The sequence below is a fragment of the Pseudophryne corroboree genome, chromosome 8 (assembly GCF_028390025.1).
Source record: "Pseudophryne corroboree isolate aPseCor3 chromosome 8, aPseCor3.hap2, whole genome shotgun sequence".
Classification (NCBI taxonomy): domain Eukaryota; kingdom Metazoa; phylum Chordata; class Amphibia; order Anura; family Myobatrachidae; genus Pseudophryne; species Pseudophryne corroboree.
In genome coordinates this window covers 416,709,217-416,732,858 of record NC_086451.1, presented here as the reverse complement: position 1 = coordinate 416,732,858, position 23,642 = coordinate 416,709,217, and the positions used below count along the sequence as shown (strand labels likewise).

Sequence of the window (23,642 nt, the reverse complement as noted above, 5' to 3'; positions counted from 1 at the left end):
CGTATGGGCCGCAATGCGCACCGCGCGACGTACGGGTTCAAAGCTCTTTGTGGTTGTGCTCAGGTTCTAGCGAAGTTTTCCTTCGCACTGACGGTCACAAGAAGATTGACAGGAAGGGGGCGTTACTGGGTGTCAACTGACCGTTTTCAGGGAGTGTTTGCAGAAACGCAGACGTGTCTGAAAAAACGCAGGCATGGCTGGGCATTCGCTAGGCGGGTGTATGACGTCAAATCCAGACACAAATAGGCTGAAGTGATCGCAAGCGCTGAGTAGGTTCAGAGCTACTCAGTAACTGCACAAACTGATTTTGTAGAGCTCGGCTGCACATGCGTTCGCACTTCTGCTAAGCTAAAATACACTCCCCAGTGGGCGGCAGCATAGCGTTTGCATGGCTGCTAAAACTAGCTAGCGTGCGATCAACTCGGAATGACCCCCCTTGTGTGACAAATCGGGTTTCTGATTCTGTCCTTCAACTTAATGCACTTTGTGCCGTTATTCTATCTGTATTAGGTTTTACAGTCCCATGATCATCAGACACCTCGGCCTATCTATACTCCCTCATAGCTACAGTGTTATGAATGCTTAATAAACCTTTGTATTTTATTCTCATCCTTAACTCTTCAATCAAAGGCATCACTACCATATTAGCAGAGGATGCCGGAGTAAAGGCACCCGCACTGACAAATCATTATCCACCTGTGGTTGTGCATAAAGAGGCTGATTCTGAGTTAGGGGAAAAGCCTCCCAAAAAAGCAAGTAACCTCACCTGGAACAAACCATGGGGGTAATTCAGACCTGATCGCTAGGCTGCGTTTTCTCACAGCCTGCGATCAGGTCCAAACTAAGCATCCGTATGCACCACAATGCGCTGGTGCGACGCACGGGCACAAAGCGGATCGCCGCTCAGCGATGGGTTTGTGCGACGGATCCGTTCGCACGGGCGTTCGCAAGGAGATTGACAGGAAGCAAAGCGTTTGTGGGTGGCAACTGACCGTTTTCCGGAAGGGGTTGGAAAAATGCAGGCGTGTCCATGCGTTTGCAGGGAGGGTTACTGACGTCAGTTCCGTTCCCGGACAGGCTGAAGTGAATGCAACGGCTGAGTAAGTCCTGGGCTGCGCAGAGACTGCACAAAATCAGTTTCTGCAGCTCTGCTACAGATGCGTTCGCACACTTGCACAGCTAAAATACACTCCCCCTGTAGGCGGTGACTATCTGATCACAGCAGTGCAAAAATCCCCTGCTAGCGATCAGGTCTGAATTAGGCCCCATGTTGCATTGCAAAGGTAGAAAAGACTAAATACTTCTTTTTTTTTTTTTTTTTGCATGCAGGGTAATAATTACTGGCGTCTTACTGGCTGCTTTTGCATGTAGCCCAGACATACTGAGCTGCTTTATTTTTACACTGCAATTTAGATTTGTTTGTACACGCCCCTCTCACTCTCTGTGGGGCAGATGTATTAAGCCTGGAGAAGTGATAAAGGTGTGATAAGTGCAAGGTGATAACGCACCAGCCAATCACCTCCCATAAGTAAACTGACAGGAGCTGATTGGCTGGAGTGTTATCACCTTGCACTTATCACACCTTTATCACTTCTTTATGCTTTCTCCAGGCTTAATACATCTGGCCCCACCTGCAGAGGATGTGTAATGGTATCCGAGTGATAGATCTACAGTGTTTAGGTAGGCAGTCAATAGGTCGACACCATATGGTCGACATGCATTTGGTCGATCTGTACAAAAGTCAACAGATGAAATGTTGACAAGTACAAATGGTCGATAGGTTGAAATGGTCACCATTGCAATGGTCAACACACTAATGATCGACATTTTCTTCTTCTTCATGTTTTCCCAACATTTGCTTGTGGACATCTGTTGGGAATAGTAACCTGTGGCGAGCGCAGCAGAGTGAGCTACCTTGCCTGAAGCAATTCCACGAGGGTCTCTGTTTCTACTGATGGTGGTCACATATTACCAAACATACAAGATTTAACCCAGAAAACTGAAAAAAAAATTTGTGTTGACCATTTGTGTGTCAATGACGGTCATGTCAACCTTTTGACCCTGTCGACCTTTTGTACCTGTCAACTTAATGCACGTTGCCCCTATGGCGTCGACCTATTGACTTGAGAACCGAACCCCCTCGAACATCACGTCCCGAGCCCGGATGCGAGGCCTGCTCGGGACTTCCCGCCACACTCAGAAACCAGAACAAGGCAAAACGTCATCATCCTGCTGTCGTATTCTCGCGGGATTTGGATTCCATATAGACAGCTGCGTGTCACCTACATTTTCACTCCAGACTTGGGATAGTGAGGGAGACAGACCTCTGTCTGTCTCTGTGGGTGGTGGCATCGGGTGGGATTAGTGTGTGCTCTGTAGGGGTGTTGCTGAAATCACTGTGGTGTACCTGCGCTGTGTTAGCGGTGCTGTCCTGGCTGTCACTGGTGTTTCATGTGCTGCAGCTGTACATGGGTGTTGCTGTCCTGGCTGTCACTATGGGGGTCATTCCGAGTTGATCACTCGCTAGCTAGTTTTAGCAGCCGTGCAAACGCTATGCCGCCGCCCACTGGGGAGTTTATTTTAGCTTAGCAGAAGTGCGGACGCATGTGCAGCCGAGCTCTGCAAAATCAGTTTGTACAGTTTCTGAGTAGCTCTGAACCTACTCAGCGCTTGCGATCACTTCAGCCTATTCGTGTCCGGATTTGACGTCATACACCCGCCCAGCGAACACCCAGCCACGCCTGCGTTTATTCAGACACGCCTGTGTTTTTGCAAACACTGCCTGAAAACGGTCAGTTGACACCCAGAAACGCCCCCTTCCTATCAATCGTCTTGCGGCCGTCAGTGCGACTGAAAACTTCGCTAGAACCTGTGCACAACCACAACAGGCTTTGTACCCGTACGTCGCGCGTGCGCATTGCTGGCCATACGCATGCGCAGAAATGCCAATTTTTAGCCTGATCGCTGCGCTGCGAACAATGGCAGCTAGCGATCAACTCGGAATGACCCTCTATGTTGTACAGGGTGCAGGGGTACCGTCCTCCTGTATGCTGGAAAATCTAGGGGAGGTGCTGGCCCTGTATGTTGTAAAAATTCAGAGGTGCAATGAAAAATTAAAAACACACTGCTGTGTGCTGTAAAATATAGGGGTGTTGCTGTTCAAATAACATCGCACTGGCCCTTGTATGCTATAAAAATGCAGGGGGTGCAGTTGTTAAAAATTAAAAGCACACTGCTGTATGCTGTAAAATATAGGGGTGCTGCTGGCCCTGTATGTTGTAAAAATTCAGAGGTGAAGTTGTTAAAAATGAACAGCACACTGCTCCTGTATGCTGTAAAATATAGGGGTGCTGCTGGCCCTGTATGTTGTAAAAATTCAGAGATGCAGTTTCTAAAAATCGAAAAGCACACTGCTGTATGCTGTAAAATATAGGGGTGGTGCTGTTCAAATAACATTACACTGGCCCAGTGTGTTGCAAAAATATAGAGGTGCAGTTGTTAAAAATTAAAAGCATACTGCTGTATGCTGTAAAATATAGGGGTGTTGCTGTTCAAATAACATTACACTGGCCTTGTAAGCTATTAAAATTTAGGGGTGCGATTGTTAAAAATTAAAAGCAGATTGCTGTATGCTGTAAAATATAGGGGTGTTTCTGTTCAAACAACATTACACTGGCCCTGTATGCTATAACAATTCAGGGGTGCAGTGCAATGTACACTGGCCCTGTCTTGTATGCTGTAATAATTATAGTGTGCAGTGAAAATCAATGTACACTGGCCCTGTCTTGTATGCTGTAATAATTCTAGGGTTCAGTGAAAATCAATGTACACTGGACCTGCCTTGTATGCTGTAATAATTCTAGGGTGCAGTGAAAATCAATGTACACTGGCCCTGTCTTGTATGCTGTAATAATTCTAGGGTGCAGTGAAAATAAATGTACACTGGCCCTGTCTTGTATGCTGTAAAACAGGGATGTTGTGAAAATACAGGGGTGCTGGCACTGTCTACAGTTGCAATGTCTAGGTCTGACCTTCACGACACTGTATGGGAAGAGGAGGCTCCTACCACCATTTGCACGCCCCCTGCAAGTGCTGGGAGGAGCACCACCAGTTCAGTTGCTGATATTGAGATTGAGGATGTCACTGTAGAAGTACACCAGGATGAGGAGGATATGTGTGTAGCTGGCGCTGCGGAGGAAGTTGACGATGAGGATTCTGATGGTGATGTGGTTTGTTTGAATAAGGCACCGGTGGAGACAGTTGTTGGCCATGGGATGAAAAAGCCCATTGTCATATGCCTGGGCAAAATACCAAAAACGCCACCTCTTCAGTGTGGAATTATTTCTCCACAAATCCGGACAACAGGTGTAAAGCCATCTGTTGCCTTTGTCAATCCATAATAAGTAGGGGTAAGGACGTTAAGCACCTAGGAACATCCTCCCTTATATGTCACCAGCAGCGTATTCATCATAAGTCATTGTCAAGTTCAGAAACTTTGGGTAATAGCGCAAGCCACAGGTTCTCAAACTCGGTCCTCAGGACCCCACACGGTACATGTTTTGCAGGTCTCCTCACAGAATCACAAGTGAGATAATTAGCTCCACCTGCGGACCTTTTAAACTGTGTCAGTGAGTAATTAATACACCTGTGCACTTGCTGGGTTACCTGCAAAACATGCACTGTGTGGGGTCCTGAGGACCGAGCTTGAGAACCTATGGCGTAAGCAGTCCACTGACACCTAAATGATGTGGTTTGTTTATTTGTTTGAATATTATTTCTCTGTGAGGATAAGGATGTAAACACTGAAGGAGGGGGGGAATCTGAGGATGAGAACGACATCTTGCCACTGTAGAGATAGTTTGTGCAAGGAGAGATTGAGTGCTTCTTTTTTGGTGGAGGCCCAAACAAACCAATCATTTCAGCCACAGTCGGTCGCTGAAATTATTGGTTTGTTAAAGTGTGCATGTCCTGTTTATACAACATAAGGGTGGGTGGAAGGGCCCAAGGACAATTCCATCTTGCAAGTCTTTTCTTTGTCACATCATTCCAGGGGTGCTGCCCTATATGGGGTGCTCCCCTCTTCCTTATCAGTCCATGGGTGCTGCCCCACTGCCGTTTAAGTCTAGGGGTGCTCTTGCCTGGCTGCTGTGCTGTGTAATTCTCCAGGGGTACTGCCTAGGTTTAAATGAAAGCCTAGAGCAGATATGAAATAAGCTTCAACGTCACAAACAGATTTGTGAAAACTAGCCGCAAAGGTGGAAATGGAAATTGCCAAACTATTTTTAAATAACGTGGGGAGAGACCACATTTGTGGCCAAAGTCAGTGTGACTCAGAAGAGACTGAATCATAATCCAGCGCAACTGCCGGAGAGGTAAACATGATATTTTCTGCCGGAGCATTAGTGAGAGGTTATTCTCAATTATTTCATGTTAGGGACGCACTCAAATGAATGGATCCAATTAGTCAACCTTAACTTTGATCTATTATTGATGTTCCACATTTTGGGATTATTTATTTAGAAGATGCGCATTTGTTGTACAGGGATATTCTTTTCCTAAGGGCTGTGTAGGGTTATCGCAAGACCTCGTGGCATTAGAAGAACAGAGTTTCAGTGATCTTGCATTGCATCAGCTTTCCATTGCACTGCAGCACTAGATGGGCCAGGAGCAATGGAAGGCACAAACAGTTACTGAATAAGGCCCAGTATGGAGTCTCATGGTGGCTTACAGCCAGGAAGATGTATGGCTTGCCAGGCTGAGGCCTGCTGTGGGCACAGAGGTAAGCATTGCTTCCTCCCACAGTCCTACTTATAGTATGAAATTAATTTGGACTGTAGAGAGGTAAGCTCCACTAAGGCAGGGGCTCAATAACAAACAAATTTACTGCACAGTCATGCTTAGTACTTAATATGAATAAAATAAACAAGACACACAGGTATGCCCACATGCATGTAACTTGGACACACAGGTATGCTCACATGCGTGTAACTGGGAGCTGTGAAAAACAAAAATAAGGCATCTTCCACAAAATATGTAAATAAAAATGCAATTAAAAAAAAATGGAAAAAAAAGAAACCCACGAGATTTTCACAAAAAAAGACTGCGTGGAGTGGAAAATATCCAATCTTGATCCTGTGGTATACACCAGTTTATTTGTATCCCAGCATTAAATCCAAGATTATCTTAATCCCTGAAAATGGAGAAGGGGGTACAATTTTGGAGACTTTGGCCCCTAGTTTTTCAGTTTGTCCAGTAATGTGGTAATTAATAATTATATATTTTCTTGGTTGAAGTCCTTTTTGTTCCACACCAATATAGGAGTGGAGGTGAAAGCCTGTGTGTTGTTCCTGATTGCATGTGCCTAATTTTTAATCACCTTCTTGACACTGTCCTCTTCCTCTTGCCTCTTCTCATAATGTGAAAAGTCAGCAAATATGGTGGTGGTATGTTTGTAGCTGGCTATGATTCGGAGAACTTGGTGAGCTTTTTCCAGGGGGACCTCCTGTCGCTGAAATGATGGGTTTATTAAAGTGTGCATGTCCTGTTTATACAACATAAGGGTGGGTGGGAGGGCCCAAGGACAATTCCATCTTGCACCTCTTTTTCTTTTTTGCATCATGTGCTGTTTGGGGCCTAGTTTTTTTAAATGCCATCCTGTCTGCCACTGCAGTGCCACTCCTAGACGGGCCAGGTGTTTGTGCCGCCCACTTGTGTCACTTAGCTTAGTCATCCAGCCACCTCGGTGCAACCTTTTGGCCTAAAAACAATTTTGTGAGGTGTTCAGAATAGACTGGAAATGAGTGGAAATGAATGTTATTGAGGTTAATAATACCGTAGGATCAAAATTACCCCCAAATTCTGTGATTTTAGCTGTTTTTATGTTTTTTTCAAAAATCCTCCAGATCCAAAACCCGAAAGGGTGGTTTTGGCAAAACCAATCCAGATCCAAAACATGAGTGGGGATCCAAAGCCAAAACACAAAACCCCAAAAGTGTCCGCCGCACATCTCTACCTTTTAATATGGTGCAGTCACTTCATACTTGCCCACTCTCCCTGACTGGCAGGGAGACTCCTTGGGGCAATCTCCCTGACTCCCCGAGGAGTCCAGCAATCTCCCTGATTGCACCTTACCCTATTATGTATCTGTTACATACTTGGGGGAAAATAGTGAAATTAGAGATATATACATTCAGATGGGATCATTACCAGTGCCATTACCCTGCATTGGTTATAAGGCACAATACCTCCACCTACATCCCGATCACTTACAATCCCGCCAGTTGGCATGCTGACTAGAAGGGACTATTCCCACTCGTGGGTGTCCAGCATATCGCCGCAGGGATCCCGACGTTGGTATGCTGACCGGTGGTCTCCTGACCGCCGGTCACGCATACCCAACCCATCCCTATGGCTACATAGATTTTTAAATAAGGTTTCTCGCGGCCACTTATATGGAACCACTTGTGATACACAATACATGAGCAAGCCCGGACAAGTATCAGTGTGTTTAGTAGATCTTACTAGCTGCTTTGGGCCCATTTACAGTTGGGTGTAAGTCATTGATATGACCCGCCGCTCAGATGTAGCAGTACACGTCCGCGCTGATAGTTGTCACTTTCACAATCTCCATTAAATGCTTTTTCAAAAGTAGGCAAGGCGTTATTTTCTTTTTCTTTGCTTCCAATCATCTCCAAACGATTTCTACAAATATTTTTAAAGTGTATTTGCTTTATTAATGTGCGTTACTTTATCTACACTACACTTTTATCCACCTAATGCACTATTATAGCCACACCACGCCTAATGCTCTCCTAATGCACTATTATAGCCACACCACGCCTAATGCTCACCTAATGCACTATTATAGCCACACCACGCCTAATGCTCTCCTAATGCACTATAATAGCCACACCACGCCTAATGCTCTCCTAATGCACTATAATAGCCACACCACGCCTAATGCTCACCTAATGCACTATTATAGCCACACCACGCCTAATGCTCTCCTAATGCACTATTATAGCCACACCACGCCTAATGCTCTCCTGATGCACTATAATAGCCACACCACGCCTAATGCTCTCCTAATGCACTATTATAGCCACACCACGCCTAATGCTCTCCTGATGCACTATAATAGCCACACCACGCCTAATGCCCTCCTAATGCACTATAATAGCCACACCACGCCTAATGCTCTCCTAATGCAGTATTATAGCCACACCACGCCTAATGCTCTCCTAATGCACTATAATAGCCACACCACGCCTAATGCTCTCCTAATGCACTATAATAGCCACACCACGCCTAATGCTCACCTAATGCACTATAATAGCCACACCACGCCTAATGCTCTCCTAATGCACTATAATAGCCACACCACGCCTAATGCTCTCCTAATGCACTATTATAGCCACACCACGCCTAATGCTCTCCTAATGCACTATTATAGCCACACCACGCCTAATGCTCTCCTGATGCACTATAATAGCCACACCACGCCTAATGCTCTCCTAATGCACTATTATAGCCACACCACGCCTAATGCTCTCCTAATGCACTATAATAGCCACACCACGCCTAATGCCCTCCTAATGCACTATAATAGCCACACCACGCCTAATGCTCTCCTAATGCAGTATTATAGCCACACCACGCCTAATGCTCTCCTAATGCACTATAATAGCCACACCACGCCTAATGCTCTCCTAATGCACTATAATAGCCACACCACGCCTAATGCTCACCTAATGCACTATAATAGCCACACCACGCCTAATGCTCTCCTAATGCACTATAATAGCCACACCACGCCTAATGCTCACCTAATGCACTATAATAGCCACACCACGCCTAATGCTCTCCTAATGCAGTATTATAGCCACACCACGCCTAATGCTCTCCTAATGCACTATAATAGCCACACCACGCCTAATGCCCTCCTAATGCACTATAATAGCCACACCACGCCTAATGCTCTCCTAATGCACTATAATAGCCACATTACGCCTAATGCTCTCCTAATGCACTATAATAGCCACACCACGCCTAATGCTCTCCTAATGCACTATAATAGCCACACCACGCCTAATGCTCTCCTAATGCAGTATTATAGCCACACCACGCCTAATGCTCTCCTAATGCACTATAATAGCCACACCACGCCTAATGCTCTCCTAATGCACTATTATAGCCACACCACGCCTAATGCTCTCCTAATGCACTATAATAGCCACACCACGCCTAATGCTCTCCTAATGCACTATTATAGCCACACCACGCCTAATGCTCTCCTAATGCACTATTATAGCCACACCACGCCTAATGCTCACCTAATGCACTATTATAGCCACACCACGCCTAATGCTCTCCTGATGCACTATAATAGCCACACCACGCCTAATGCTCTCCTAATGCAGTATTATAGCCACACCACGCCTAATGCTCTCCTAATGCACTATAATAGCCACACCACGCCTAATGCTCTCCTAATGCACTATTATAGCCACACCACGCCTAATGCTCACCTAATGCACTATTATAGCCACACCACGCCTAATGCTCTCCTGATGCACTATAATAGCCACACCACGCCTAATGCTCTCCTAATGCACTATTATAGCCACACCACGCCTAATGCTCTCCTAATGCACTATAATAGCCACACCACGCCTAATGCTCTCCTAATGCACTATAATAGCCACACCACGCCTAATGCTCTCCTAATGCAGTATTATAGCCACACCACGCCTAATGCTCTCCTAATGCAGTATTATAGCCACACCACGCCTAATGCTCTCCTAATGCACTATTATAGCCACACCACGCCTAATGCTCACCTAATGCACTATTATAGCCACACCACGCCTAATGCTCTCCTGATGCACTATAATAGCCACACCACGCCTAATGCTCTCCTAATGCAGTATTATAGCCACACCACGCCTAATGCTCTCCTAATGCACTATAATAGCCACACCATGCCTAATGCGCTCCTAATGCACTCTAATAGCCACACCACGCCTAATGCCCTCCTAATGCACTATAATAGCCACACCACGCCTAATGCTCTCCTAATGCACTATAATAGCCACATTACGCCTAATGCGCTCCTAATGCACTCTAATAGCCACACCACGCCTAATGCCCTCCTAAAGCACTATAATAGCCACACCACGCCTAATGCTCTCCTAATGCAGTATTATAGCCACACCACGCCTAATGCTCACCTAATGCACTATTATAGTCACACCGCGCCTAATGCTCTCCTAATGCACTATAATAGCCACACCACGACTAATGCGCTCCTAATGCACTCCAATAGCCACACCACGCCTAATGCCCTCCTAATGCACTATAATAGCCACACCACGCCTAATGCTCTCCTAATGCAGTATAATAGCCACACCACGCCTAATGCTCTCCTAATGCACTATAATAGCCACACCGCGCCTAATGCCCTCCTAATGCAGTATAATAGCCACACCACGCCTAATGCTCTCTGGCCCCCCCTTCCATTACAGTTTATTTCCTGTGCCGCATTGTATTATGCCTGTTGTGCCTGGCTTATTATTCTATCTGCATTGCATGTTATTTGTTTTTCCCTCTTATTGCACTTTATTCTAACAGACCTGCCTTATATAACTACCTTTTGCTTTCATTGCCCTTATTTCTATTTATACGCCCCTTCCACCAGACTTATCTAAATGACCTTTTATCTAAATGACCTTATAAGTGCACTTTACGCTATCAAATGACCATTCATTTATTCTGTCACTGTACAAGTATATACTGTTCACCCCTCTCTGTATTTCCATCCAACAGCCTCCGCAAACTGCTCACCCCTGCCTCTATTTCCAGTCTCTAATACTACTTTTCCACTGCCGCAAAAACCCGGGTTATTGACATGATAACTCAGGTCGCGCTGGATATGAAATCCTGGCGAATGGGATACCGGCTGTAATTATCCCGACAGCGGCATCCCACCCGCCAGAATGACGTAAGCGGGCAAGCGTATGGAGGCCCCTTGTGGACTTGCTGCACTCGCCACAAGTTCTATTCCCACTCTATGGGTGTCGTGTACATCAACGAGTGGGAATAGCCCTGGCGAGGCTGTCAGCATTCTTGGCTGTCGGGATCCTGAACATCGGGATCCCGACAGACGGAATATTAACTACATCCCCTCAGGTCACGGCTCGGTGAAAATGGCTCCCTCAAAAAAACCCTGGGTAAAGCTGCAGTGTAAATTGGTAACCCGAGTTATCTGACCTGGGCCCCGTATACAGCATGGGGAGATCCAGATTTACCTGTGCTTGAAAATGATGTCACCTTCAAGCACCAACAGCGGCATCCCAACACTGCCCTGGGTAAGTTTTGAAACCCTCACCCCTCCCCTAACCCTCTAGGGGTATTGGCTATGGCTAACCATCCCCCTTAGTGCCCAACCTCCCCTAGTGCCTAACCCTATAAAACCCTAACCCATACCCCAATACATATCTTCAAGATGTTGGCTGTCGGTGTTCCGGCGCCGGTCTTCTGCGCTGTGTCGGGAGTCCGGCATCGGTCACATGACCGCTGGGATGCCAGGCGCATACCCTCCTGTCAAGACATTAATCTGACCTAAACTGGTCAGCCCAGGGCTGGAATCCCTCGTAAAGTCAGGACACCCCTCAACAAAATGGTGTTCAGCCCTGGGCGGTGGGTGTGGGGTTCATAGTAAATAAATAGTTAAATAATATTGGTCTTTACTATAACATTATCCCCCTGACTGGTTCAGCCTGATGCTGGTTATTGGAAAATAAGGAGAATCTCACCTTTCTGTCTCTGGATTAGCTCCATACTATTCACCCTGTCAGAGCATCCTGTCTCTGGATTACCTCCATAATATTCATCCTCTCAGTGCTTTCTGTCTCTGGATTACCTCCATACTATTCACCCTGTCAGTGCTTCCTGTCTCTGGAAAACCTCCATACTATTCACCCTGTCAGTGCTTCCTGTCTCTGGATTACCTCCATACTATTCACCCTGTCAGTGCTTCCTGTCTCTGGATTACCTCCATACTATTCACCCTGTCATTGCTTCCTGTCTCTGGATTGGGATGCAGTCATTTTACCGATGGCCGCCATACCAACACCCGCCCCTAATTTCCACTTGGTTGGTGGGTGCACGCCACCAACTGAGTGTGAATAGAACCTGTAGTGAGTGAAGCATGCCACCGGGCCTGAAGGGTGGCGAGCGCAGCGAGCCCGCGAGGGGACTCGCTGCCGGTAATCTGGCAGACGGAATGCCGCTGTTGGTATACGGACAGCCAGCATCCCGTCTGCCGGTATATAATACCGGATCTTCTGACTTACCACCAAACTGTTCAACATGTCTGTGCTTCCTGCCTCTGGATTACCTCCATACTATTCACCCTGTCAGTGTTTCCTTTCTCTGGATTAGCTCCATACTATTCACCCTGTCAGTGCTTCCTGCCTCTAGATTGCCTACATACTATTCACCCTGTCAGTTCTTCGTATCTCTAGATTACCTCTATACTACTCTCTCTCTCTCCACCTCTCTCTCTCTCTCTCTCTGGGTTTCCTATTTCTGGATAAACTCTGTACTACTCTGCCTCTCTTTGGAGAGGCAGAAAATGGCAGCTGGGATGAGTGCTAATATAATGAATACTATCTGATGTGCCCAGTTTCAACAAACCGGTAAAGGTTTACTGGCCGGAACATTTTATCCCTTTTTACCCTCTTAAGAGTCAATACCCTGTAGTATCCCTGCTTAGTGGATGGCTGCACATAACTGTCACAGTTTCCAGACCACCCGACAGGTCACATGTTCTGGGTCAGCCGGCAGATGCACCGGAAGAGTTCCTCAACTGTTACATTTTCAAAGAGCACAATGATGACGCAATTGACTGGCAGATGTTTTGCCACATAACTCCAAAATGAAGTGACCAATCACAATGGCAATATAATTCTATACATCTAAGGACCAAGAGCTTTCATTTGGCATATGATTTGACCTGCTCAGACTCCGGCATCATAGAAATAAATCACTCAAAGAACTCATTCTTCTGCTATTAATATATAGGTATTACTGCAATGGCTGCTCACTTATGACAGGGCACTGCTGATATTTTAGTGGCGTATTAAGTTGCATTACGATTACTGCGATTACTGCGATTACTGCTGGCTTATTACTGCCAACTACTGCCGCTGGCATTACTGTTACTAAAGGTATAATAATGGGGATTATTACTGATAGTGGTATAAATGAACATTACCATTACTGCTGCTATATAACTACCCCCTACTACTGCTGGCATTGCTGTTACTATAATATAATAAGGGGAATTGTTACTAATAGTGTTTTATAAATGGACATTGCCGTTACTGCTGGCATTAATTCTACTGGTGGCATTTTATTAGCTATTCCTTATTTTACAATTAGTAGTCACAGATTGGTGTAGGCACATTGCCCTGTAGAGTCTATGGGGGTCATTCCGAGTTGATCGCTCGCTAGCTAGTTTTAGCAGCCGTGCAAACGCTATGCCGCCACCCACTGGGAGTGTATTTTAGCTTAGCAAAAGTGCGAACGGTTGTATCGCAGAGCGGCTACAAAAATAAGAATTTACTTACCGATAATTCTATTTCTCGTAGTCCGTAGTGGATGCTGGGGACTCCGTCAGGACCATGGGGAATAGCGGCTCCGCAGGAGACAGGGCACAAAAATAAAGCTTTAGGATTAGGTGGTGTGTACTGGCTCCTCCCCCCATGACCCTCCTCCAAGCCTCAGTTAGGATACTGTGCCCGGACGAGCGTACACAATAAGGAAGGATATTGAATCCCGGGTAAGACTCATACCAGCCACACCAATCACACCGTATAACTTGTGATCTGAACCCAGTTAACAGTATGACAAACGTAGGAGCCTCTGAACAGACGGCTCACAACAATAACAACCCGAATTTGTTTGTAACAATAACTATGTACAAGTATTGCAGACAATCCGCACTTGGGATGGGCGCCCAGCATCCGCTACGGACTACGAGAAATAGAATTATCGGTAAGTAAATTCTTATTTTCTCTAACGTCCTAAGTGGATGCTGGGGACTCCGTCAGGACCATGGGGATTATACCAAAGCTCCCAAACGGGCGGGAGAGTGCGGATGACTCTGCAGCACCGAATGAGAGAACTCAAGGTCCTCCTCAGCCAGGGTATCAAATTTGTAGAATTTTGCAAACGTGTTTGCCCCTGACCAAGTAGCAGCTCGGCAGAGTTGTAATGCCGAGACCCCCCGGGCAGCCGCCCAGGATGAGCCCACTTTCCTTGTGGAATGGGCCTTGACAGATTTAGGTTGTGGCAAGCCTGCCACAGAATGTGCAAGTTGAATTGTGCTACAAATCCAACGAGCAATCGTCTGCTTAGAAGCAGGAGCACCCATCTTGTTGGGTGCATACAATATAAACAGTGAGTCAGACTTTCTGACTCCCGCCGTTCTTGAAATATATATTTTCAATGCCCGGACCACGTCCAACAACTTGGAATCCTCCAAATCGTTAGTAGCCGCAGGCACCACAATAGGCTGGTTCAGGTGAAACGCTGACACCACCTTAGGCAGAAAATGAGGACGCGTCCGCAGTTCTGCCCTGTCCGTATGGAAAATCAGATATGGGCTCTTATATGATAAAGCCGCCAATTCTGATACTCTCCTGGCTGAAGCCAGGGCCAGTAGCATGGTTACTTTCCATGTAAGATACTTCAACTCCACCGATTTGAGCGGCTCAAACCAATGGGATTTGAGAAAATCCAAGACTACATTAAGATCCCACGGTGCCACTGGGGGCACAACCGGGGGCTGTATATGTAGTACTCCTTTTACAAAAGTCTGGACTTCAGGAACTGAAGCCAATTCTTTCTGGAAGAAAATCGACAGGGCCGAAATTTGAACCTTAATGGACCCCAATTTGAGGCCCATAGACAATCCTGTTTGCAGGAAATGTAGGAATCGACCCAGTTGAAATTCCTCCGTGGGGGCCTTCCTGGCCTCACACCACGCAACATATTTCCTCCAAATGCGGTGATAATGTTGTGCAGTCACCTCCTTCCTGGCTTTTACCAGTGTAGGAATGACCTCTTCCGGAATGCCTTTTTCCCTTAGAATTCGGCGTTCAACCGCCATGCCGTCAAACGCAGCCGCGGTAAGTCTTGGAATAGACACGGTCCCTGCTGAAGCAGGTCCCGTCTTAGAGGTAGAGGCCACGGATCCTCCGTGAGCATCTCTTGAAGTTCCGGGTACCAAGTTCTTCTTGGCCAATCCGGAGCCACTAGTATCGTTCTTACTCCCTTTTGCCGTATAATTCTCAGTACTTTTGGTATGAGAGGCAGAGGAGGGAACACATACACTGACTGGAACACCCACGGTGTTACCAGAGCGTCCACAGCTATTGCCTGAGGGTCTCTTGACCTGGCGCAATACCTGTCCAGTTTCTTGTTGAGGCGGGACGCCATCATATCCACCATTGGTTTTTCCCAACGGTTCACAATCATGTGGAAGACTTCTGGATGAAGTCCCCACTCTCCCGGGTGTAGATCGTGTCTGCTGAGGAAGTCTGCTTCCCAGTTGTCCACTCCCGGAATGAATACTGCTGACAGTGCTATCACATGATCTTCCGCCCAGCGAAGAATCCTTGCAGCTTCTGCCATTGCTGTCCTGCTTCTTGTGCCGCCCTGTCTGTTTACGTGGGCGACTGCCGTGATGTTGTCCGACTGGATCAACACCGGCTGACCCTGAAGCAGGGGTTTTGCCAGACTTAGAGCATTGTAAATCGCTCTTAGCTCCAGTATATTTATGTGAAGAGACATCTCCAGGCTTGACCATACTCCCTGGAAGTTTCTTCCCTGTGTGACCGCTCCCCAGCCTCTCAGACTGGCATCCGTGGTCACCAGGACCCAGTCCTGTATGCCGAATCTGCGGCCCTCTAACAGATGAGCACTCTGCAACCACCACAGAAGAGACACCCTTGTCCGTGGCGATAAGGTTATCCGCTGATGCATCTGCAGATGTGATCCGGACCATTTGTCCAGCAGATCCCACTGAAAAGTTTGTGCGTGGAATCTGCCGAATGGAATCGCTTCGTAAGAAGCCACCATCTTTCCCAGGACTCTTGTGCATTGATGCACAGACACTTTCCCTGGTTTTAGGAGGTTCCTGACAAGTTCGGATAACTCCCTGGCTTTCTCCTCCGGAAGAAACACCTTTTTCTGAACCGTGTCCAGAATCATTCCCAGGAACAGCAGACGTGTCGTCGGGGTCAACTGAGATTTTGGAAAATTCAGAATCCACCCGTGTTGTTGCAGCACTAGTCGGGTTAGTGCTACTCCGTCCTCCAGCTGTTCTCTGGACCTTGCCCTTATCAGGAGATCGTCCAAGTAAGGGATAATTAATACGCCTCTTCTTCGCAGAAGAATCATCATTTCGGCCATTACCTTGGTAAAGACCCGAGGTGCCGTGGACAATCCAAACGGCAGCGTCTGAAACTGATAATGACAGTTTTGCACCACGAACCTGAGGTACCCTTGATGTGAAGGGCAAATTGGGACATGCAGGTAAGCATCCTTTATGTCCAGGGACACCATATAGTCCCCTTCTTCCAGATTCGCTATCACTGCTCTGAGTGACTCCATCTTGAACTTGAATTTTTGTATGTACAGGTTCAAAGATTTCAGATTTAGAATAGGTCTTACCGAGCCGTCCGGCTTCGGTACCACAAATAGCGTGGAGTAATACCCCTTTCCCTGTTGTAGGAGGGGTACCTTGACTATCACCTGCTGAGAAAACAGCTTGTGAATGGCTTCCAATACCGTCGCCCTGTCTGAGGGAGACGTTGGCAAAGCAGACTTTAGGAACCTGCGAGGGGGAGACTTCTCGAATTCCAACCTGTAACCCTGAGATACTACCTGCAGGATCCAGGGGTCCACCTGTGAGCAAGCCCACTGTGCGCTGAAATTCTTGAGTCGACCCCCCACCGCTCCTGAGTCCGCTTGTAAGGCCCCAGCGTCATGCTGAGGGCTTTGCAGAACCCTGAGAGGGCTTCTGTTCCTGGGCAGGGGCTGCTTGCTGCCCTCTCTTACCCCTTCCTCTGCCCCGAGGCAGATATGACTGTCCTTTTGTCCGCTTGTTCTTATAGGACCGAAAGGACTGCGGCTGAAAAGACGGTGTCTTTTTCTGTTGGGAGGGGGTCTGAGGTAAAAAGGTGGATTTTCCGGCAGTTGCCGTGGCCACCAGATCCGATAGACCGACGCCAAATAATTCCTCCCCTTTATACGGCAATACTTCCATATGTCGTTTGGAATCCGCATCACCTGACCACTGTCGCGTCCATAAACTCCTTCTGGCAGATATGGACATCGCATTTACTCTCGATGCCAGAGTGCAAATATCTCTCTGAGCATCTCGCATATAAAGGAAAGCATCCTTTAATTGCTCTATAGTCAATAAAATACTGTCCCTATCCAGGGTATCAATATTTTCAGTCAGGGAATCCAACCAGACGACCCCAGCACGGCACATCCAGGCTGAGGCGATGGCTGGTCGCAGTATAACACCAGTATGTGTGTATATACTTTTTAGGGTAGTTTCCAGTCTCCTATCAGCTGGATCCCTGAGGGCGGCCGTATCAGGAGACGGTAACGCCACTTGTTTTGATAAGCGTGTGAGCGCCTTATCCACCCTAGGGGGTGTTTCCCAGCGCGCCCTAACCTCTGGCGGGAAAGGGTATAATGCTAATAACTTTTTTGAAATTAGCACTTTTCTATCTGGGTTAACCCACGCTTCATCACATACATCATTTAATTCCTCTGATTCAGGAAAAACTACAGGTAGTTTTTTTACCCCCCACATAATACCCCTTTTTGTGGTACTTGCAGTATTAGAGATATGCAAAGCCTCCTTCATTGCCGTGATCATATAACGTGTGGCCCTACTTGAAAATACGTTTGTTTCATCACCGTCGACACTAGATTCAGTGTCTGTGTCTGGGTCTGTGTCGACCGACTGAGGTAAAGGGCGCTTTACAGCCCCTGACGGTGTCTGAGACGCCTGGGCAGGTACTAACTGGTTTGCCGGCCGTCTCATGTCGTCAACTGATTTTTGTAATGTGCTGACATTATCACGTAATTCCATAAACAAAGCCATCCATTCCGGTGTCGACTCCCTGGGGGGTGACATCACCATTATCGGCAATTGCTCTGCCTCCACACCAACATCGTCCTCATACATGTCGACACACACGTACCGACACACAGCAGACACACAGGGAATGCTCTTATCGAAGACAGGACCCCACTAGCCCTTTGGGGAGACAGAGGGAGAGTTTGCCAGCACACACCCAAGCGCTATAATATATATGGGAACAACCTTATATAAGTGTTGTTCCTTATAGCAGCTTAAATATATCAAAATATCGCCAAAAAATGCCCCCCCTCTCTGTTTTACCCTGTTTCTGTAGTGCAGTGCAGGGGAGAGTCCTGGGAGCCTTCCTCACAGCGGAGCTGAGCAGGAAAATGGCGCTGTGTGCTGAGGAGAATAAGCCCCGCCCCCTATTTCGGCGGGCTTTTCTCCCGGAGTTTTAGATATCTGGCATGGGTTAAATACATACATATAGCCTCAATGGCTATATGTGATGTATTCTTTTGCCATAAAGGTATTAAATATTGCTGCCCAGGGCGCCCCCAGCAGCGCCCTGCACCCTCCGTGACCGCTTGGTGTGAAGTGTGTGACAACAATGGCGCACAGCTGCAGTGCTGTGCGCTACCTTCATGAAGACTGAAGAGCCTTCTGCCGCCTGTTTCCGGACCTTCAATCTTCAGCATCTGTAAGGGGGGTCGGCGGCGCGGCTCCGGGACGAACCCCAGGGTGAGACCTGTGTTCCGACTCCCTCTGGAGCTAATGGTGTCCAGTAGCCTAAGAATCCAATCCATCCTGCACGCAAGTGAGTTGAAATTCTCTCCCCTAAGTCCCTCGATGCAGTGAGCCTGTTGCCAGCAGGACTCACTGAAAATAAAAAACCTAAAAACTTTTTCTAAGCAGCTCTTTAGGAGAGCCACCTAGATTGCACCCTGCTCGGACAGGCACAAAAACCTAACTGAGGCTTGGAGGAGGGTCATGGGGGGAGGAGCCAGTACACACCACCTAATCCTAAAGCTTTATTTTTGTGCCCTGTCTCCTGCGGAGCCGCTATTCCCCATGGTCCTGACGGAGTCCCCAGCATCCACTTAGGACGTTAGAGAAATGTTTTTGTGTAGTTTCAAAGTAGCTCAAAACCTACTCAGCGCTTGCGATCACTTCAGACTATTCAGTTCCGGATTTGACGTCACAAACCCGCCCAGCGTTTTTCCTGGCACGCCTGCGTTTTTCCTGGCACGCCTGCATTTTTTCTGCACACTCCCTGAAAACGGTCAGTTGCATGCGCAGAACTGCCGATTTTTAGCCTGATTGCTGCGCTTCGAACAAATTCAGCTAGCGATCAACTCGGAATGACCCCCTATGTGTACAGCAGGCGCTATTTCATGGCAAAACCTTTTTCATGTGTTTCTGTTGTCCCTAGAAAAGTCACAGCAGCATGGGGGCCAAGAGAGCAGCGAAGAGGAAGAACTTAGAAAGAGAGCCAATGAGACACCAATTCCTGCCCCCAAAAGGGACACTGGAACTAAAAGGTCAGAGAGTGAGGAATCAAAAGAATTTGAGAAAATAGAGAAGGTGGAGATCAAGGAGAAAGAACATGGCACATCAGCTGAGGAAAAAGCCAAGGAGCTGCTTGAGGAAGAGGAGAATGAAAAGAGAAATGCTCCCATGAAGAGAGCTGCAGGTCAAGAGAAAAGAGCAGGAAAGGAGGTCCGAGGTGACGTTGCCACAAAGAGGAAAGAGAAAAAACACTTTAGTGATGAGAGTGAAGAAGACTCAGAGGAAGGCGAGCATGATGGAGGATACCACGGGAACAGCAACGGGTGGTACCACAGGAACCATGAAGGGTGGGAAGAGAAGAAGCGAGGTTCACAGAGAAGGATGGCAGAGGATCCCAGTCAGGAAGAAACTGCCCAGTTTGAGTCTGAAGACAAAGGCATGAAATACTTTAACACCAAGACACACATGCAGGGTTACCATGGGGAAGAGAAGAGGCATATCCATCACCCAGAAGAAGTTGAGGTGGACAGAGAGAGAGGCTACAATGGCCCAGAGGAAGATGAGATAGGGAGAGAGAGGTATCACCCCAATGGGAGGCCAGAAAACCACGGGCACAGAGAGGAGGAAGAGGAAGAAGCAGAGGAGCTGGAGGAAATGGAGGAACGAGAGGAACACAGATCTCAGGTGAGAACATTACATGCTATACATGATATTTACATTGAGTTTAGAAGTGAGGAGTGGAGGCAATGCAGGGAGGAGTAATAGGTAGTAATCACATGTTACGGTTGGGGTTATCTGCAAATATGTACTGTAATGAATGGTACTTAAAGAGATACAAAGAGCACACCTATGATATTACCCTCTCCATAATCTGAGCTTTGGAGGTGTGAGTATAGATTTATTACAGTATAAGTATAATTGCAATATCTTTGTTTTCATTAAACTTCTGTATGTTTGTTATAGCCCCAATTTATGACTATTTAGCGAAATACTGTTGGACTTTGGTAAATTCATAATCATGAAAAGGTCACCAACAATAAACCTTTGTTCTAATCACAAACACTTTGCACCATGAGCTCTGAATTCTGGCACCAACCATAAATTAGTCCAGATAACATTCTTGATTAGACTGATGACCTATTGTGCACTCCTACACACAATACAAAACAGTGTATCTCTCACTTAAGTTACAACAGAGGCAAGACAAACGTGGGATGGACTAGAATTCCGTGCACATGGTGACCTTGGCGCCTCTTACCTCGCTGAGGTCATTAGGTCCTAGTGAGTTGATAGACTCAAGGATCTACAAATGGTTTTTAAAAATGTATTTTAAGAGGCCAGAAAATAGCTGTTGTGATCTACAGTATATATCAAATCTAAGTCTAAGACGGAACACAATAACTGTTTTCCTATTTTGGTGTGTCGTTCAGGAACGGGACATCCAGGAGGTAGAGGAAGAACTTAGGAAAGCCGCTGAGCGACTGCAGGAGATTCACCAGGGCTGAGAGAAGAGGAAGGAGATGTTACCCTCTGTCTTCCAGACTATAACCTGCACAAGCCTTGCACGCATTCTTGTATCCTATGTACTCCATCCCTTGGTATTCTCCCTCAACTGGCTGTATACTGTTTTGAAGATAGAGGGTTGTATTTTTGTGGCTATAACCTGCTGGGAACAGATCCTGGCTGAAGAGTATCCAGGAGTAAATATGTCTGTGTTTTAAATTATTTTCCGTTTGCAGTGAATGTGGTTCTTCAAAAGTGCCTGTCATTGCTATAGGCCTCCAAGAGGAGAAAGTGGAGAAGTCCTGGGCTACCAATTGTCACTAATAATAATGTTACACCTCTTTTGTCTTACATAAATGCTCTTTACAGAAATGTTTTGTTCATTAATTAAGGTACAATTACCAAGAGAGAAAGTGTCAGTCACCTATAAATGTACATATTTCCATGGGCAAAGATGTCATTTCAGTGTCTGCTTTGTGATTATTTTCATATCTTGCATTGAGAACAGAATAAAAATGTAATAATTCCAATCCACGTTCTTTATGTATCGGTGATTGGTTGGAGTCTAATTTAGTAGAGGTTCAGGGTTCTCATGCATCTTCTGCTGGCAGTTAGACTCCGCTACCTGACACTGTCTCAGTGCAATAGGAGTAATTCCATAACAGCGAAAGGTTGTCCATACTGAGATTACTAGAGGATGTCATCTTTGTCACCGGTCAGCTGACAAGGCCGGGGTACACATGGTGAAGTAAGATTTGTTGCTGATCCGACTCTTACAAGCCTCTGGTAGTGATCTCCGTTTCATTGCGCGCTCTTCACACTGGGGGACATCGGGTGGGTGTTCCGAGGTGGAGAAAGGTTCCTTCTGCAGGATTTTATCCACATGTGAAAGCAAAGCTGGGAAGAATTCAGGGACCCCTTCATATCCTGAAAAAGAAATGCAGACAACGAGGGAGTATGTGAGACCACTTATGGAATCATAGCTCACAGGACCCTTTCGGTGGTGGGAACATTATCCCAGGCAATCTAACCTCATCCTACTTTATTCATTATTCTTTAAGATGAAGGGAAGGTTAGGTTTAGGCACTAGAGGGTGGGTTAGAGGGTTAGATTTACGCTGCTGGGGGGGGGGGGGGGGGGTTATGGTTAGGTACTCAGAAGGGGAGGTTGGGTTTAGGCACTAAGGGGGTACGGTTAGGTTTAGGCACTAAGGGGTCAATTTACTAAGCCTTGGATGGAGATAAAGTGGACAGAGATAAAGTACCAGCCAATCAGCTCCTAAATGTCACGTCACACAATCAAAAGTGAAATAATTAGCTCCACCTTACAATCTTTTAAAATGAGTCAGTGAGTAATGAGTGCACCTGTGCACCTGCTACAGTAGGTGACATGGAAAATGTGAACTGTTTGAGGACCACTGATTTATAATAAATGTCTGATAAGTACAATTGTAATGGTTATTTCCCCAACAATATCTTATACATTCTGCAAAACCTTACAGGCATATGCACTATTAATATTTATTTATTAACAGTTATCTGTATAGCACCAACATAGGATGCAGCACTGTGCAGAGAATGTCAGTCATTCTCATCAGTCCCTTCCTCAGTGGAGCTTACAATCTATGGCCCTCATTCCGAGTTGATCGCTCGCTAGCTACTTTTAGCAGCTGTGTAAACGCATAGTCGCCGCCCACGGGGGAGTGTATTTTCGCTTTGCAAGTGTGCGAACGCGTGTGCAGCCGAGCGAAAAAGTTTTTTGCAGTTTCTGAGTAGCTCTGGACTTACTCAGCCCTTGCGATCACTTCAGTCTTTCTGGTCCCGGAATTGACGTCAGACACCCGCCCTGCAAACGCTTGGACACGCCTGCGTTTTCCCAAACACTCCCTGAAAACGGTCAGTTGACACCCACAAACGCCCTCTTCCTGTCAATCTCCTTGCGATCGGCTGTGCGAATGGATTCTTCGTAAAATCCATCGCCCAGCAATGATCCACTTTGTACCCGTACGACGCGACTGCGCATTGCAGTAGTAACCTGTTTGCTGCGCTGCGAAAAACGTCAGCGAGCGATCAACTCAGAATGACCCCCTATATTCCCATCACATGGACACACACACACAGTAGGGTTATCTTTATTTTTTTTTGTCAGAAGCCAATTAACCTACCGATATATTTTTGGAGTGTGGGAAGAAACCAGACCTCCTAGTGCATGCATTCCCAACCTCAGTTCTCAAGGCACACTAAAACTAGGCATACGCTATACCATAGATCTGCAAACTCGGACCTCATTTCCCCACACAGTGCATGTTTTGCAGGCCTCCTCACAGAATCGCAAGTGAAATAATTAGCTCCACAATATATACAATTATCTGTCAGATAATCTGTGGTTGGAATGAAAATCTGGTAATGGATGAGAGCAACCGATAATCGACCATTTGCTACCAAACACTGGATAATGGACA

The 23,642-nt window shown here is 46.6% G+C and overlaps 2 protein-coding genes across 2 annotated transcripts in view; one reads left to right on the top strand and one right to left on the bottom strand.

Annotated features, from left to right (window-relative positions):
• Nucleotides 1-21,711, top strand: part of CCER2 (coiled-coil glutamate rich protein 2) — a 69,438-nt gene extending 47,727 nt beyond the window's left edge. The window contains exons 5-6 of the mRNA XM_063937934.1: nt 19,602-20,362; nt 21,109-21,711. Coding sequence (XP_063794004.1) covers nt 19,602-20,362; nt 21,109-21,183 — 836 coding nt within the window. The 3' untranslated portion in view covers nt 21,184-21,711. The remainder of the gene's footprint in view (nt 1-19,601; nt 20,363-21,108) is intronic.
• Nucleotides 21,712-21,796: 85 nt separating this feature from the next.
• LOC134949392 (inositol-tetrakisphosphate 1-kinase-like) overlaps nt 21,797-23,642 on the bottom strand; it is a 50,298-nt gene continuing 48,452 nt past the window's right edge. Inside the window, exon 10 of the mRNA XM_063937935.1 lies at nt 21,797-22,108. Within this exon, the coding sequence (XP_063794005.1) occupies nt 21,891-22,108 (218 nt within the window). The 3' untranslated portion in view covers nt 21,797-21,890. The remainder of the gene's footprint in view (nt 22,109-23,642) is intronic.